This window comes from Panthera tigris, chromosome E1 (assembly GCF_018350195.1).
Source record: "Panthera tigris isolate Pti1 chromosome E1, P.tigris_Pti1_mat1.1, whole genome shotgun sequence".
Lineage (NCBI taxonomy): Eukaryota > Metazoa > Chordata > Mammalia > Carnivora > Felidae > Panthera > Panthera tigris.
Genome location: NC_056673.1, coordinates 12872114 through 12886974, shown reverse-complemented (window position 1 = coordinate 12886974; position 14861 = coordinate 12872114). Strand labels below are relative to the sequence as shown.

The window sequence follows — 14861 nt, the reverse complement described above, 5'->3', positions numbered from 1 at the left end:
CCGCCGTGTGGAAAACTATGGAATGGTTTCTTCCTCTCCAGGCCGATGACCATTGCCAACGACAGTAGGTGTAGGTGCTGTCCTACCTGTGAAGGAAAGGCAGGAAGAAGTGTAGCATTTAAAAGCATCTTTTAAACGCTGTCCACCTTTCCCAGTTTGTCCCCTCACTATGTCTTGCTTACGTTTTATAGCATTTACCCTATGTCGATGCAAAATGAACGAGCCTTTTTAAAAACAAGTTTAAAGAGGAAGGAAAAGAGTTTCATTGGAGCCCAAGTTAGGAGGGCTGACGGGGATACGCAATCTTCACAAAGCAGTCAGTCATCTGGGGAAGGCCTCACATTGGGCATACATACAGCTTACCAAAAAAAAAAAAAAAAAGGAAAAACAGGGCACGGGGGGGGGGGGGGGGGGGGGGGGTTGGCCGCTGATGTTAGGAATCATCATGAGGAGAAAGAACACATTCCAGAAAGTTACAGACTTTATCTTCTGTTTTTAGTATGTGCAAGGCTGTATGACTTCAATCTTATGGTGACCAGGAAGGTTTTTGTATTGTTTTCTTTTGTTTCCCTTATCTTTATAAGCCGCCTTTGGAAGCCCCCTTTTTTAGTTAGTTATGTTTAAGAAAAAAAAAAATTTTTTTTTTTTTTTTTTTTTTTTTTTAACAAACCAGACATACAATCTGTGCTCAGGACAGAAAAAGAGCTCATGCTTTGAGGTTTTCTGGAGTCCCTTTGACCTCGGTAAATATTAAATGTATAGCTTCCCTGGGAGAGCACCAACATAAAAAGTTTAGAATTTCCTTTATCATTTCCCTGTCTTGATCGATAATCTTTCCTCAGAAATCACGGACGATCAACCTGATGTTTTTATGTCCCTCAGTGCCAGGTGACTGTCTTGTCTGCCCTGGGTGTGTCCCTCCTTGCTAGGTATGAGAGTGTGTGTGTGTGTGTGTGTGTGTGTGTGTGTGTGTAAACACACATATATGTCTTTGAACCACCTAGGGTTCCTCGTTGGGGTGAACTTATTGTAACATAAATGGTGGGAAACTCAAAAGTGACATATGTTCTCTGTAAGTTCCATTGACCAGCAGACATAGTTCATGTGCTTGGCTCAGATGGTCTGCCTTTGTATTTGGCAAAGCATTTTTAACAGAGAGACAGGGACAGCAACACACTTTCAACGAGGACAATTTGAAGGAGCCAGTGCAACATTGGAATACCCTTGAATTGACAAAAGAATGAAATCCCAAGAATCCTTTACATACCTGTTGATAAAAGGGAAGGCACATCTGTGATTATTGATGAGGAAAGATGGAGCACCCACATTGAGGAAACATACCTGTCATGCATATTCCCAGGTTTGCTTAGGGGCGGAGACTTAACATGAGAAGGAGGCAAAATTTAGTCCCTGATGTCAGGAGGTTACCTTAGGACACGGAGAAGGGGCTGTGGGTATGCCCCGAGAGCTGGTATAACCTGGATGGGGACTTAGGCTCTTTCTCTCAGGGCTGTGCTGGCTTATAGGCTGCAAGCATATCGGTGGACCTTGAGTCCAGGCTTCTTCAGAGACAGCTAGAGTTTGTTTGTGGGACCTGAAAAGACACAATAGCTGATTAGGGGCAAATAGTTCCCTGAAGAACAAGATTTAGGTTCTCTGCGAGAGAGAGCGAGCGTCAGCCTCCTTAACCCTCCGTGGCACAGTTTCAATTGCCCACTCCCCACTCCCCACCCCCCACACTCACCCCCAGCCTCTGGAGTTTGGATCATTTCCCAATGGTAAGGAACGGGGACGATGATGGGTGATGGCTCGGGCTAGGGCTATCCGTTTATCTCCCCCGGTGAGAACAGTTTCTGTAAATCTCACCTGTCACAGGCCTAGGTGCAGGGCTACACAGAAGTTGTGAAGGGAATCGAAGCAACATGGAGTCAGAGGTGTTAAGTTTTCTTCCCCTTTATAAGTTTCCATTGTCAATCCCTCATTCCACTTCTATGGAACAGGGATGGAGGTCCACCTTCTGAAACTATTTCAAGCCGAATTAGGGTGTGGCAGGGGCTTTGGAAGGGAAGGATTTGACAGGGTGCAGGTCACAACTTTTGCTCCCTTGTGCTAATTGGGGGTGGGGGGTGGGGAATCAGAGATAGTTCCTATCTGAGATCTTGGGTATTTTTCTGCATAGTTTGGTACTGCATCATATCCTGAGATTTCTCCCCAAGTGTATTCTAAGGAATAGTAACAGTATAGTCAAACCCAATGTTATAACCACCTTGTGGGGGGAGGGCGCGGGGGGGAAGGTTGTGGTGGTCAAGGGCCTCTTACTGTACCCAAGTGAGTTGCTGTCTGATTTTATTTTTATGGTTTTTTTTAAATCTTATTAAGTAACCTTTACACCCAACGTTGGGCTCGAACTTACAACCCCAAGATCGAGAGCTACACGCTCTACCGACTGAGCCATCCAGGTGCCCCTGTTTATGTGGGCTTTTGTTGCTGGGGCACCTGGGTGGCTCCGTGGGTTGAGCATTGGACTCTGGCTCCGGTCAGGATCTCGCCGTTCGTGATTTCGAGCCCCGCATCCGACTCTGTGCAGACAGCTCAGAGCCTGGAGCCAGCTACAGATTATGGGTCTCCCTCCCCCCACCCCCTCTCAAAAATAAATATTAAGAAACTTATAAAAATACAAATAAAATATGGGTTCTTATTTCTAAAGAGGAGCTAATACAGTTGCAGCAAGTGTTTGTGAACTAGCTTTGACTCTGCCTCCTTGTTCAGCAAGCAATCAGGTAACTAATAAGAGGTACTTCTACAGAAAGAAAAGAACACCACGGGTTAATGGGTAGAACAACTTATAAACCCAGTGTCTAAGTCCCAAGTGCGGTCAGTGAGAAGGTGTCTAGATGCCAGGCTCGAAGCATCCTCAGCTGGAGTGGGAGCAGGCAGGGGGCAATCTGACCGATTTTTCTGGCATGTAGTTCAAATGTCTCATTTTGGGGGATTCTGAGTGGCTCGGTGGGTTCAGGTTCAGTATTCAAGTCTGGATCTCCACTCAGGTCTCAATCCCAGGGTCGTGAGCTCAAGGCCCCAGTTGGGCTCCACACTGGGCGTGGTGAAGCCTACTTTAAAAACAACAAAAACACAACAGCAGCAAATGTCTCGTTCTGAATGGCCCATAGAGCAACAGGCACACAGATTGTCTACAACTGTGGCAATTTCTCTGAAGTTTATCTCCAGTTGTCCAGCTTTCCTTTGCAGGGCTTCAGGGAAAAGGGCCATTCGAGTTCTTCAGGATGGTAAGATAAGAGGATGGGAGAGGATTGGAAGCCTGAGTTTGAAGAGTCATAGTCAGATATTGGAGGAAACCAGGATTCAGGATCCAGCCCAGTTTTAAAGGCAAACAACAAACAGTCAAAGAAAATTAATTAACCAGAACTAGAAGTTAACATCCACAAAAGAGCTATTGAAATACAATCTTTTTCTATCGAGACCCCTCCATTCCTGTCAAAGATAGCCCAATGAAAACTAATTTGTTTGTAAAATAAGTCCAGTGTTAACAGACATGGCTTCAGTATTGACATAAGCACAGCAAGAATAGCGATTGACCATATAGTATTTTGTGTTTTTTCTCTCTTCTTTTCCGCCTGCCTGCCTTCTTTTTATTTATTTTTTTTTTATGGAGTTCTTTTTTTCCTCTTAAGTTAATTCCTTTATTTTGAGAGCGGGGAGGAAAGGGAGAGGGGGACAGGGGGAGAGGGGGAGAGGGGGAGAGGGGGAGCTCTGCACTGTCAGTGCAGAACCCAGCTCAGGGCTCAAATCCATGAACCATGACCGTAGGTGAAATCAGACGCTTAACCGACTGAGCCACCCAGGCCCCCCACACACCAGAATTCTTTACACTGTCAAATGTACGAATGTATCTCATCATTTTCAGAAACACGTTGTGGTGTTTGGTTTTGTTTCTTTTTTCTTTTACTGTACAATTTTTAGCAAGTCATGAAACGGGCGCCTGGGTGGCTTTGTCAGTTAAGCATCCAACTTCGGCTCAGGTCATGATCCCACGGTTCGGTTCGTGAGTTTGAGCCATGCATTGGGCTGTCTGTGCTGTCAGCACAGAGCCCGCTTTGGATCCTCTGCCCCTCCCACCGACTCATTCTGTGTGTGTGTGTGTGTGTGTGTGTGTGTGTGTGTGTGTGTGTGTGTGTTCTCTCTCTCTCTCTCTCTCTCTCTCTCTCCTAAAAATAAAGAAATAGGCTGGAAAACAAATCTTCAAGGAAAAAAAAAAAACAACAAACGATGAAACATGTTTACTAACAGACCCAAGTATCTTTACTGTTTTTCTGAATAAAGCCAAAGACCAAACACACACACACACACACACACACACACACACACACACACACAGCAAAACAAAAAACAAAAAAACAAACAAAGAAAAGAAAACGCCGTAGGTTTAGTAATTCACAATCTAGTATTTTATCTTCTGTGGAAAAGACTCAGATGTCTGAAGAACTGAACCTAATTTACCACTTAACTTAGCAAAGCTTTGAAGTTACAGGTCACGAAAGATTTGGGAAGCCATTTTAAAAGTTTACAAATAGGGACTCCTGGGCGGCTCAGTCGGTTAAGCGTCCGACTTCGGCTCAGGTCACAATCTCACAGCTCGTGAGTTCGAGCTCCGCGTGGGGCTCTGTGCTGACCTCTCAGAGCCTGGAGCCTGCTTCGGATTCTGTGTCTCCCTCTGTCTCTGCCCCTCCCTCGCTGACATTCATTCTCATTCTCTCATTCTCTCATTCTCTCTCTCTCTCGCTCTCAAAAATAAATGGTACAAGGAAAAAATTTAAAGGTTTACGAGTAAACATTTTTGTGTATTTAACGTATCTCCTGTCAACATTCACCCACGAACACTGTATGCGAGAGACAAAATCGACCATCGTTTGAAGTACTTTTTGCTGACAAACTGCAACGGGTACCAGTGAAGTCATAAATTGAAGTCACATGAAAGCTGATTAGGCCCCTGCCTCGGGCCTGAACCCTAGAGTGCGTGTCTGAGTGGAACAAGGAAGGGCGTAAGTGTTTGTAAAGTGTTTTTGATTTTGTTTTTGATACCTGTTGTAAAACGAGGGAGAAAACGTGTTATGTTGTTTGTAAAGGTCACAGAGATGTATATTTTGAGGACCACAATTACAGGGTCAGTATTGGGACGGAAGCAAGGCCATGACCGGAGCTGCCCACCCCAAAGGCTTGTCATGCAGAGAGCACCAAATTCAAGCCATTTTACAACCACCACCACAAAGAATAAAACCTAACTATCTGCATTGTATTTGATATCGACGGCTCCGAAACTATGTCCATTTTAAGTAAGCAATCACCCTTCCATGGCCCTTAGTACCCAAGACGTCCCACCCGTGTCCACTAAAAAGTCAAACGATCTGTTTCCCCACCATCAGGCTCACACGGGAGGCCCCACCACCGGGGATGGCCTAGGAGATCACTGGAGCCACACCAACTGATGCAGAAACAGAGGGAGGGGGAGGCGGCCAGGGAGCCGCCGGCCAGGCCCCAGGCAGATTTAAAGTTTTGGACTCACCTTTTTGTGTTTGTTTCATCTTTTTCTTTTGCGCCTCCAACTCCGCGTCCGCGTCCACCTCCCACTTCTTCTTCCATCTCTGTCTCCTGTCTTTGCCTCCTGCAAAAGTGGCTTTGTCTCTGGTTGCTTTTCAGCCCCCTGTGGAAGAGGTGAAGGAGGAGCAGGCCGTGGGGTGGGCACCCATCTTGGCGCTTGTGCTCGGGGAGGAGGAGGGGCGGGTTTAGGATCACTGGCATCTGTCTGCCTTCCTCCTCTTCCTCATTCTTCTGACTATTGGGAAAGGGTGTGTGGGTGTGGGTGTAGCGGGGAGGGCAGGTGTGTTCAATTTTTACCTCTCCTCTCTCTGGGCCATCAATTGTGTCCCTTCCCGTGAGGCAACTTTCTTATGGAGTAACATAAAACTCTGAATGTAGAGAATTTCACACACACACACACACACACACACACACACACACACCCCACACCCCACACCCATACCCCGTTCACGTGAATGTGAAACACATTTGGGTTTGTTCTGATCCTCCTGAGTGTTAGAATGCCCAATGTTCACAAGAGCTTGCCTTGAAACACAGTAACGGAGCTCGGTTACAAATTGGTGTGAGCAATAGCATCCAGAGGTAGAGAAAACATCTCACACGGATAACACCTGTGGCCATAGATCCACAAACAAGATGCAAACCAACATCAGCCTCTGTTTCACTCCTATTTGTGGAGAGGACGCGAAAGACCCAATGGTCCAATCTCCCCCTTTTATAAAAACAAATCCAATCGCACGAGAGCATTACCGTGGATGGATCCCATCGTGCAGGTGTTTTCCATTTCCAATGAGAACACAGCCAATTTGGTGCAAAGAAGCCAAAAGCTGCAGCAACCCACAAACCAAATGTGGCCCGGGATATCTCCGTGAGCGTCCCTTCCTCGCCAAAAGCCGGGGCTTCGCTGATGGAACCAAAGGGCTTCCTAGTTTCTGGCTGCGTCGTCTCACGGCCAGCTTTCTCTAAGGGAGCACACAAGAAAACTCATTCAGACACCTCCAAAGAACCCCATCTGGGCCATCAGGGACTCAGGTGACCTTTCCATGTTCCCACGTAAGTAAGCACTTGCAAGTATAGGCTCCATATGTCCTATACGTGTAGCCTGCCGAAGTTTCCTTTTGGGGATGGGTGGTTGCTTTCTCCACACTTAGAGCAAGGTTATTAAATGGTGGCGGTCACGGTGGTGTTTTTTCCTCTTCCGTAAAGAGTCACAAGGCGGCCATTTCGTGGGAGCGAAGCGGTAGCTGGGCTGCTCCTGGATCCCTCGCTGCTTCGGGTTCCCTGTCAGGCTTCCTAGCAGCGGCCTAGCGGAGAAATAAGAGCAGGTGTCTGAATGTACTCGGGTGACCAAAGATGAGAATGACGAGCCCATCGAAATGCCATCGGAAGACGACGGGACAGTGCTGCTGTCCACAGTGACAGCCCAGTTTGTCGGCAGCACGTGGACTGCACTACCGGAATCCAGCGTCTCGGCGTATGAGAGGTGTCCGGCTGGTCAAAGACATTCTGCACATCCCTGATGCTGGCTGGGGAAATCCGGTAGCGGATAGTCGTCAACTTATCCCAAAGATAGCCACAGAAAAAGGGACGAGACAGGTGCCTGCTTCTTCAGCAGTGAAAGTGAAGAGAGCCATCCAGGGTACGTCAGATTTAAGAGTGTTGGGTCTCCCGTGGAAAACAACCGAACAGGATCTGAAAGAATATTTTGGGAGCTTTGGAGAGGTTCTTCTGGTTCAGGACAGGAAAGATATTCACACTAGTCCTTCAAAGGGTTTTGGCTGTGTTCCTTTTACGTAATAGGAAACCCAGGTGAAAGTCATGCGATCAAGGAACGATGGTGTGACTGCAAACTTCCTGAATCTCATCCAAGCCCAGATGAGCTTTTGAGAAGCAGGAAGGCGTTTGTCGGGTGCCTTACAGAGGGACGTGACTGCCTATAAGCTGCAGCAGTTCTTTTGCCAGGACTGAGAAGCGGTAGACAGCTTCATTCCCAAACGGTTCCCGGACTTTCCCTTTGTTACATTTGCAGATGATCAGGTAGCCCTCGCCCTCACCCTCGCCCTCTCTGATATTATTATTGAATTTATTTTTCTCAATGTACCCCCAAGGTACTTAGCCTATAGGGCAACAGTGGTTTGAGGAGGAGAGTCCTTCATACCCCTCACCCTTTCAGCCCCCGCCCTGGCACAACCCCCTCCAGGAGCCCTCTGTTTCTTCCCCTTAGGGAAGAGCCTCTTACGTTTTTGTCCCCCTCCCTGTTTGTATGTTATTTTTCCTTCCCTTCTTCCCTTCTTCCCTTCTTCCCTTCTTCCCTTCCCTTCCCTTCCCGGGTTCCCTTCCCAGAGTTCCTCTGTTTGGGAAGTGAAGGTCCTCACACGGGTGAGGTCCTGTGATACATGTGTTTCTCTGAGGGACGAATGTCACTTTGCATGACACCCTCCAGTTCCATCCAGGTACTTGCAAATGGCAAGACTTCATTCCCTCTGGTGGCCGAGCACTGCTCCGTTGTAGATGGATACCACCTCTTCTGTATCCATTCATCCATCGATGGACATTTGGCCCCTTTCCATACTTCGCCTACCGCCGATAGTGCTGCTATGCACACTGGGGTGCGTGTGCCCCTTGGAAACAGCAGACCTGTATCCTTTGGCTAAGTACCTAGTCGTGAAAGTGCTGGGTCGTAGGGTACTTCTATGTGTCATGTGTTGAGGAACCTCCTCAGGTCCCTGGTTCTGGAAAGAACTCCGATAGTGGTTCTAAATCAGGTGCGGCCATCGGTTGGGGACCCCCATCAAATGCAGAGTCAGGCAGCGGTTTTCCTGCAGGCTTTGGCTCAAGCACGGATTCTAAATCTTCCAGCTGGGGAATTTATACAGCGGGGTAGGTATAGACTGGTAGGAATTCAAATTTTTCTAAACACATGGTAAGTGTATTTCTTTTTTTCTTCTCTTCTCTCTCTCTCTCTCTTTCATTTTCTTTCTTTCTTTCTTTTTTTTTTAAACATTTATTTATTTTTGAGAGACCGAGAGAGACAGAGCGGGAAGGGGAAGGAGCAGAGAGAGAGGGAGACAGAATCCGAAGCAGGCTCCAGGCTGTCCGCACAGAGCCCGGTGCAGGGCTCGAACCCACAAACCGTAAGATCATGACTTGAGTCGCAGTCACACACTTAACTGACGGAGCCACCCAGGCACCCCACCCATGGTTAAGTGTATTATAAAACCCATCCATACTGAGAGTTTTCAGAATCAGTACGTTCAGCGTGGGGTATATTCACCACTATTTTTGACATTTTTCTTTAGAAAGAGAGGCAAAGCTAAATGAATTTTAGAAGTTTTGTTACATGAAGTGTTGAAATATCAGGTGTTTGAAAGCGAACTGCTGTTTGCCTGATTGGTTCTCGTTCTCTCTCTCTCTCTCTCTCTCTCTCTCTCTCTCTCTCTCACACACACACACACACACACACACACACACACACACACACACACACAGGCTACAATGGACATCAAAGGATTTCTCCTGTAATATTGTATCCCTGGACTCGTCAAGTGAATTCTTTGTGCGTGTTCACTATGGAAACCATTCATTAGAAGTACATTCTTTTTTCCTTGTTTGAATTGGAACCCCACCACATTATTTCCCCACCCCCGGGAAAACCTCCTTTTTGGAGATCATGGTGTCACAGTGTTTGGTCTTTTTGCTTTCGTTTTTAGTTTGTGACACTTGTCTCCCTTCCTATGCACAAGTACAGTATGAAGCCTTCATTGAATCTGTGCCGTTCATCTCATTTCAAATGTTTACGGGAGAAGCACTTCATTGAAAGCAGTGCTGTAAATATTCTGCCATAGGAAGGAATATTTCCGTCTACGTGCTTTCTCACTCTTGAATTCGTCTTCACACCATACAGGCTGTGACTTTGACGGTGGGTGTCCCGTTTGTATCCACTACTCTTTATTTCGCGGAGTCGTATCAATGCTATGAATGCAAGGGTGTGCTATGTAACCAGAAGGCTGTTAGAAGTTCTGGAACCTTGTGTTTTCTGATCCTCGTGTTCGACCGACAGTGGTGCCGAAGTACGAAAGGCTAGTGTGAGTGAGAAAAGGAGAGAGTGCATGCAGAGACTCCGTGGCGGTGGCACACGATGGATAGATTTTTTTAACCTGGTGAGATGCATCTCTCAGTCCCTTGACCTCGGTGCAAGAGCGTGCCGAGAGCAACGATAGCAAATGACATGCGAATGTTAAGTGTGGTCCCGTGAACACGGACTGAGCTTGTGGTGTGCTTCACGGGAGTACTCGGAAGCAGAGCTCACCAGTGAGCTCAGGGTGTCACCACGAAGGCCGGAAGTTCTAATGTCTGCCAGGTAGCCATAAGAATGTGGTCTAATGCAGTTCTGTGTCCCGTGCTTGGATGGTCTTTATAAGAGTTGTCAGTGTTGGGAATTCTTAAATAGAATGGATGAAGGAGGAGGAGGAGGAGGAGGAGGAGGAGGAGGAGGAGGAGGAGGAGGAGGAGGAGGAGGAGGAGGAGGAGTTGTTGTTGTTGTTGTTGTTGTTGTTGTTACGAGGTATAATGACGAAAGACACGGCAGAAAATTTTTACAGGGTTTATTTTCTGTTTTCAGTATGTGCAAAGCTGTATGACTTTAATCTTTGGGGATCCAGGGAGGTTTTCTTCCATTTTCTCATCTGTATGTTTGGAAGGCTCCTTTTTAATTCTCAACTGACTGACTGACTGACTGACTGATGGATTGGTTTTGTTTTTATGTCCTCTTCTCACCCAACATAAGGCCCAAACTCACAGCCCGGCAATGAAGAGTCACCCGCTCCCCTGACCTAGCTGAGCGAGCCAGCCAGCCAAGTCACCCCTTTGATCCATTTTTGTTGTTGTTGTTTATTTAAATGAAGCGGACATGCAACGTGTGCTCAGGACAGAAACAGAGCACACGCTCTGGGGTTTGGCAGGGTCATTTGGAGCTTGGTAAATGTTAAAGCCTAGCTTCCCTGGGAGCCCAGGAGCAGGGTCCACAGCCGTTAAAAGTTGACAATTTCCTTTATCGATAGCCATCGAACAGATGATTTATTGAAAACACGAATCTATGGCAAAGATCGTTCTATGGTCTGTGATCAGGATATAGGAAGAACCGGATGGCTACAGCTCCCACCTCACAGACTTCATGTTTCAGTTGGACGTAGAGGCAGGGAGGGAGGTGAGGCAGGCAGGCAGGCAGGCAGGCAGGCAGGCAGGCAGGCAGGCAGGGAGGCAGGGAGGCAGGCAGGCCGGCCGGCCGGCAGGGAGGCAGGCAGGCAGGCCGGCCGGCCGGGAGGGAGGCAGGCCGGGAGGCAGGGAGGAAGGAAGGGAGGCAGGCAGGCAGGCAGGCAGGCAGGCAGGCAGGCAGGCAGGCCGGGAGGGAGGCAGGCCGGGAGGCAGGCAGGGAGGCAGGCCGGCAGGGAGGGAGGGAGGGAGGGAGGGAGGGAGGGAGGCAGGCAGGCCGGGAGGGAGGCAGGGAGGCAGGCAGGCAGGCCGGGAGGGAGGGAGGGAGGGAGGGAGGGAGGGAGGGAGGGAGGCAGGCCGGCAGGCCGGCAGGCAGGCAGGCCGGGAGGGAGGCAGGCAGGCAGGCAGGCAGGCAGGCCGGCAGGCCGGCAGGGAGGGAGGGAGGGAGGGAGGGAGGGAGGGAGGCCGGCAGGGAGGCAAAGAAAGAAAACGTGGCATCAGGGTACCTGGTGGGCTCAGGTGGTGGATCGTGCCACTGTATCTCGTGGGTTGCGAGTTCGAGTCCCACGCTGGGTGTAGCGCTTACTTACAGTAAAATCTTTGAAAACCCATCCACAAATACAGGAATAAACAAAACATGGTATCAAAGGGGAGTAAGTGATTGATCGATGGGGGGTGGGGATCAAACGGGAATATGTGTCTAACCCGCAACCTATTCTTTATCGACGCTGCTTTCACTATTTTGCCCCGATGACTTTTTCCACAAGCGGTGGTCCCACCTGAGCGGGCTCCCTTCATCTTAAGATGTTCTGCAGCGAGAGGAAAGGCGTGAGAGGCAAAAGTTAGGCGGATCCATACAAATAAAGACAATCATCGTTTCTGAGACCAGTAGCCAAAGCTCTGCCTCCGTTTAGGATCCAATGTCGTACTTATCTCTTTAAAAACAGAAATACATACATAAAAACCAGGCAGGGTCGTTGGCTCGGATAAGGGAGGAAGCTGAAATGCAATCATGGAGAACAACATAGGGGGTAAGAAGTTGCAAGCCAGAGCGATTTCACCACCCGTAGCCTTTGAAATGATGATCTGGTGTCTTCGGATACAAGAGAGCTCACCCTACGTAGAAGGTTTCCCACCACTTGTCATGAAGTATCGGAACACCACAAGCGGATTCCCGTGCTACCAAAACCTCTCTGCCAACATAATCTGTAACAGCTGCATTCTCTTGTATCGTGTGAGTGTAGCGTCATTCATTGCACCACTCTGCCGTTGTCTGACCTTCCAGCGGATTGTAATTTTCGTTTCTTTCGGCGTGCGTGTGGGTATGCGTATCGGGCTATCGAAAACGATCTAGCCACGTTCGGTCCTCTTTTTCTCATTTCTCATAGATGAGTGATGGCGTCAAAGGATACACCTCAGGAAACCCCAGATGGAAGAGAGGCAAAGGGAAGGGGGGGCACAGTGCTTCTGTGTCCCGTGCCGCCCCCCCCCCCCCGCACTCTCCCAACACACCAGTCTCCCCTCCTCCCCCCCCCCCCCCCCCCCGTTCCAGGTGTTGGAATAACCCGGAAGTGCCTGAATTAGGGGAGTTCTTTGACGGGGGGGGGGGGGGGGGGAGGTTGGGGAGCACCAATGTTTGGAAACATTGCAGGGCTACCAAGAGTCAGTGTCTAAGGTACTTGGGGGGGGGGTGAGGAAGAGGGGGGCGTGGGGTTTCTTTCTCTTTGAGGTGATGGAAATCGTTTGGAATGAACAGTGATGGTCCCATAGCTTTGTGAGTAGTAGCCTAAGCTAGCCCGCTGAAGTGTACACACACCTATACATTTGTTTACTTATTACGTATGCATTCATTCCAGTTGAGTGAGTGGGAGAGAGAGGGGGTAGGGAGGGAGAGAATGGATCACCAAGCAGGCTCCAAGGTGTCAGCACAGAGCCAGAGGTGGGTGCTGAAATTCAAGAACCCCAAGATCATGACCTGAGGCGAGACTCGGACACCTTACCGAGTGAGGCACCCAGGTGCCCCTGAACTGTTCGCTTTTACAAGGATGGGAATTTTGGCATGCGAGTTGTGTTTCCAGTGTTAATAGGTGAGGCAACACCTAGAATAGTCAATGCGGGCGGGCGGGCGGGCGGGCGGGCGGGCAGGCAGGCAGGCAGTCGATGTTTTCTTTTTCTTTCCCTTCTGGGCTTCAGAGGGGGATGGCGAGTGTGAGGGAGGGAGTCCATGACACTGGGCGTAGGTGTTCTTGTGAGCTGAGCGGCTTGGGAAGTTCCCCGAACTACATGACCCCACAGGAGAACAGGAATTCCTTCTCGACGGCAAGAGAGTGGGCGACTAGCACCGCCTGAGTCTGGCAGAGCCTCAAATCTAAGTCGGGGTGGGGGAGCACTTCTGCTGTCCTACCGGTCCTGACCCTCCCTGTCTGTCTGGGGGCCCCTGAGCCGCAGGGGTGGTGTTTTGAGTTGTCCCTCTGTGGTCGTCTTTTACACCAAATACTTCTGTTGAAGGTGCTTGGAGAATAACACAGGTTGGTATTTCCAAAATGATCTTGAGATCCCATTCTCTGCCCCTCCGCCCCTCCCGTGCGCGCGTGAAAACACCCACCCACCCACACACCCACCCCACCCCCGCCCCCGCGCACACACCCCACCCCTTCCCATTCCTTCTAACTACAACTGTTCCTATTTCCATCCATGTACTCCCAGACAGCTTCCTCAAGCCCCACCGCCCACCCCGTCGACCTCTTTGGGTAGTATAAAAGCGACCAACAGGCAGGGGGCGTCCGGGCACCACGGTGGTGGAGTGAGGGAGTCCGTGTGTGACGACTACGGGCGGATCGCAGCAGAGCGGCCGGGACGCAGCACCTGCCTCGCCGGCGCACAGCCTCGTCCCCAGCCACCTGGGTCAGTAGCGTTTCCCGGCTGGGGTGGGGGGAGGGGGACATGGAACGGAGGGCGCACCAAGAGGGCTTTGTGGATCGAATGGACGCCTAACCGAGACCCTCCTTCCTGCCACCAGACACCGTTTGTGGATGGTCGTCGTCTCGCCGTCACGCAGCCCCCACCAGTGCTACAACGAAAGAAACGGGTGTCAAGGATAGTAATGCAAACGAAGGCGGGGCCGATCCGATCAAGGGAAGCGGCGACAGGAGTGGAGGTGGGAGGGGGAAAAAAAAAAAAAAAAATCACGGGAAGAAAGGACAGGCGTGGGCCAGGGCGGTCGCACCGGGGGGGGGGGGGGGGGGGGGGGGGGGGGGGGGGCAGCGGGTCAACGGGTCAACGCTCGTCATCGAACCCGGGGACTCGGGTGGCCGACCTCACCGGGCCCAGAGTCGCTAGCGATCCACTGGTTCCCTAAACTTTGGGGTAGACGGCCGCGGCGAAGTCCGGCGTGCTGGTCAACCTCGGGGACCAGCTCAACGGATCCCCAGGTCATGGGGCTTGGCCGTGCTGGTAGAACTCGGGTCTCCTCGAGTCCCGGGCACTCAGGCAACCGGGGTTCGGGTCGCCGGTGTGCCGGTCGGCCCCGGGGCTAAGGGGTCGGGACTCGGGGCTCAGGTGATCGTGTCCCCGGCCCCCGGCGTGCCGGTCGATCTCGAGCCCCGAGTCGCCGGGTCGCCGGTCCGCGGTGTGCCGGTCGACCTCGGGTCTCAGATCCGCAGATCCCAGCGTCCCCGGCTCCCAGCGTGCCGGCCGACCTCAAGTCCCAGGTCACCGGGTCCCCCGGCTCCCGGCGTGCCGGTCGACCTCGAGCGCCGAGCCTCGGGGTCCTCTGTCCCCGGCGTGCCATTCAACCTCAAGCGCCGGTCCCCGGCGTGCCGGTCGACCTCGAGTCCCAGGTTCCCGGTCTTCCGGTCCGCGGTGTGCTGGTCGACCTCGAGCGCCAAGCCTCGGCGTCCTCGGCCCCCGGCGTGCTGGTCGACCTCGAGCGCCGAGCCCCGGGTCCCGGGTCGCCGGTCCGCAGGGCCCCGGTCCCCGGTGTGCTGGTCGACCTCGACCTCGAGCGCCGAGCCTCGAGCCTCGGGGTCCTCGGC

At 50.9% G+C, this 14861-nt stretch overlaps 1 protein-coding gene and 1 pseudogene across 1 annotated transcript in view; both read left to right on the top strand.

Annotated features, from left to right (window-relative positions):
• Positions 1-6371: 6371 nt before the first annotated feature.
• On the top strand, positions 6372-7933 carry LOC122233688 (annotated as a pseudogene).
• Positions 7934-14261: 6328 nt separating this feature from the next.
• Positions 14262-14861, top strand: part of LOC122233687 (collagen alpha-1(I) chain-like) — a 2761-nt gene continuing 2161 nt past the window's right edge. The window contains exons 1-2 of the mRNA XM_042967228.1: positions 14262-14338; positions 14490-14861. The exon at positions 14490-14861 is cut by the window's right edge and continues 710 nt beyond it. Of these exons, the coding sequence (XP_042823162.1) occupies positions 14262-14338; positions 14490-14861 (449 nt within the window). The remainder of the gene's footprint in view (positions 14339-14489) is intronic.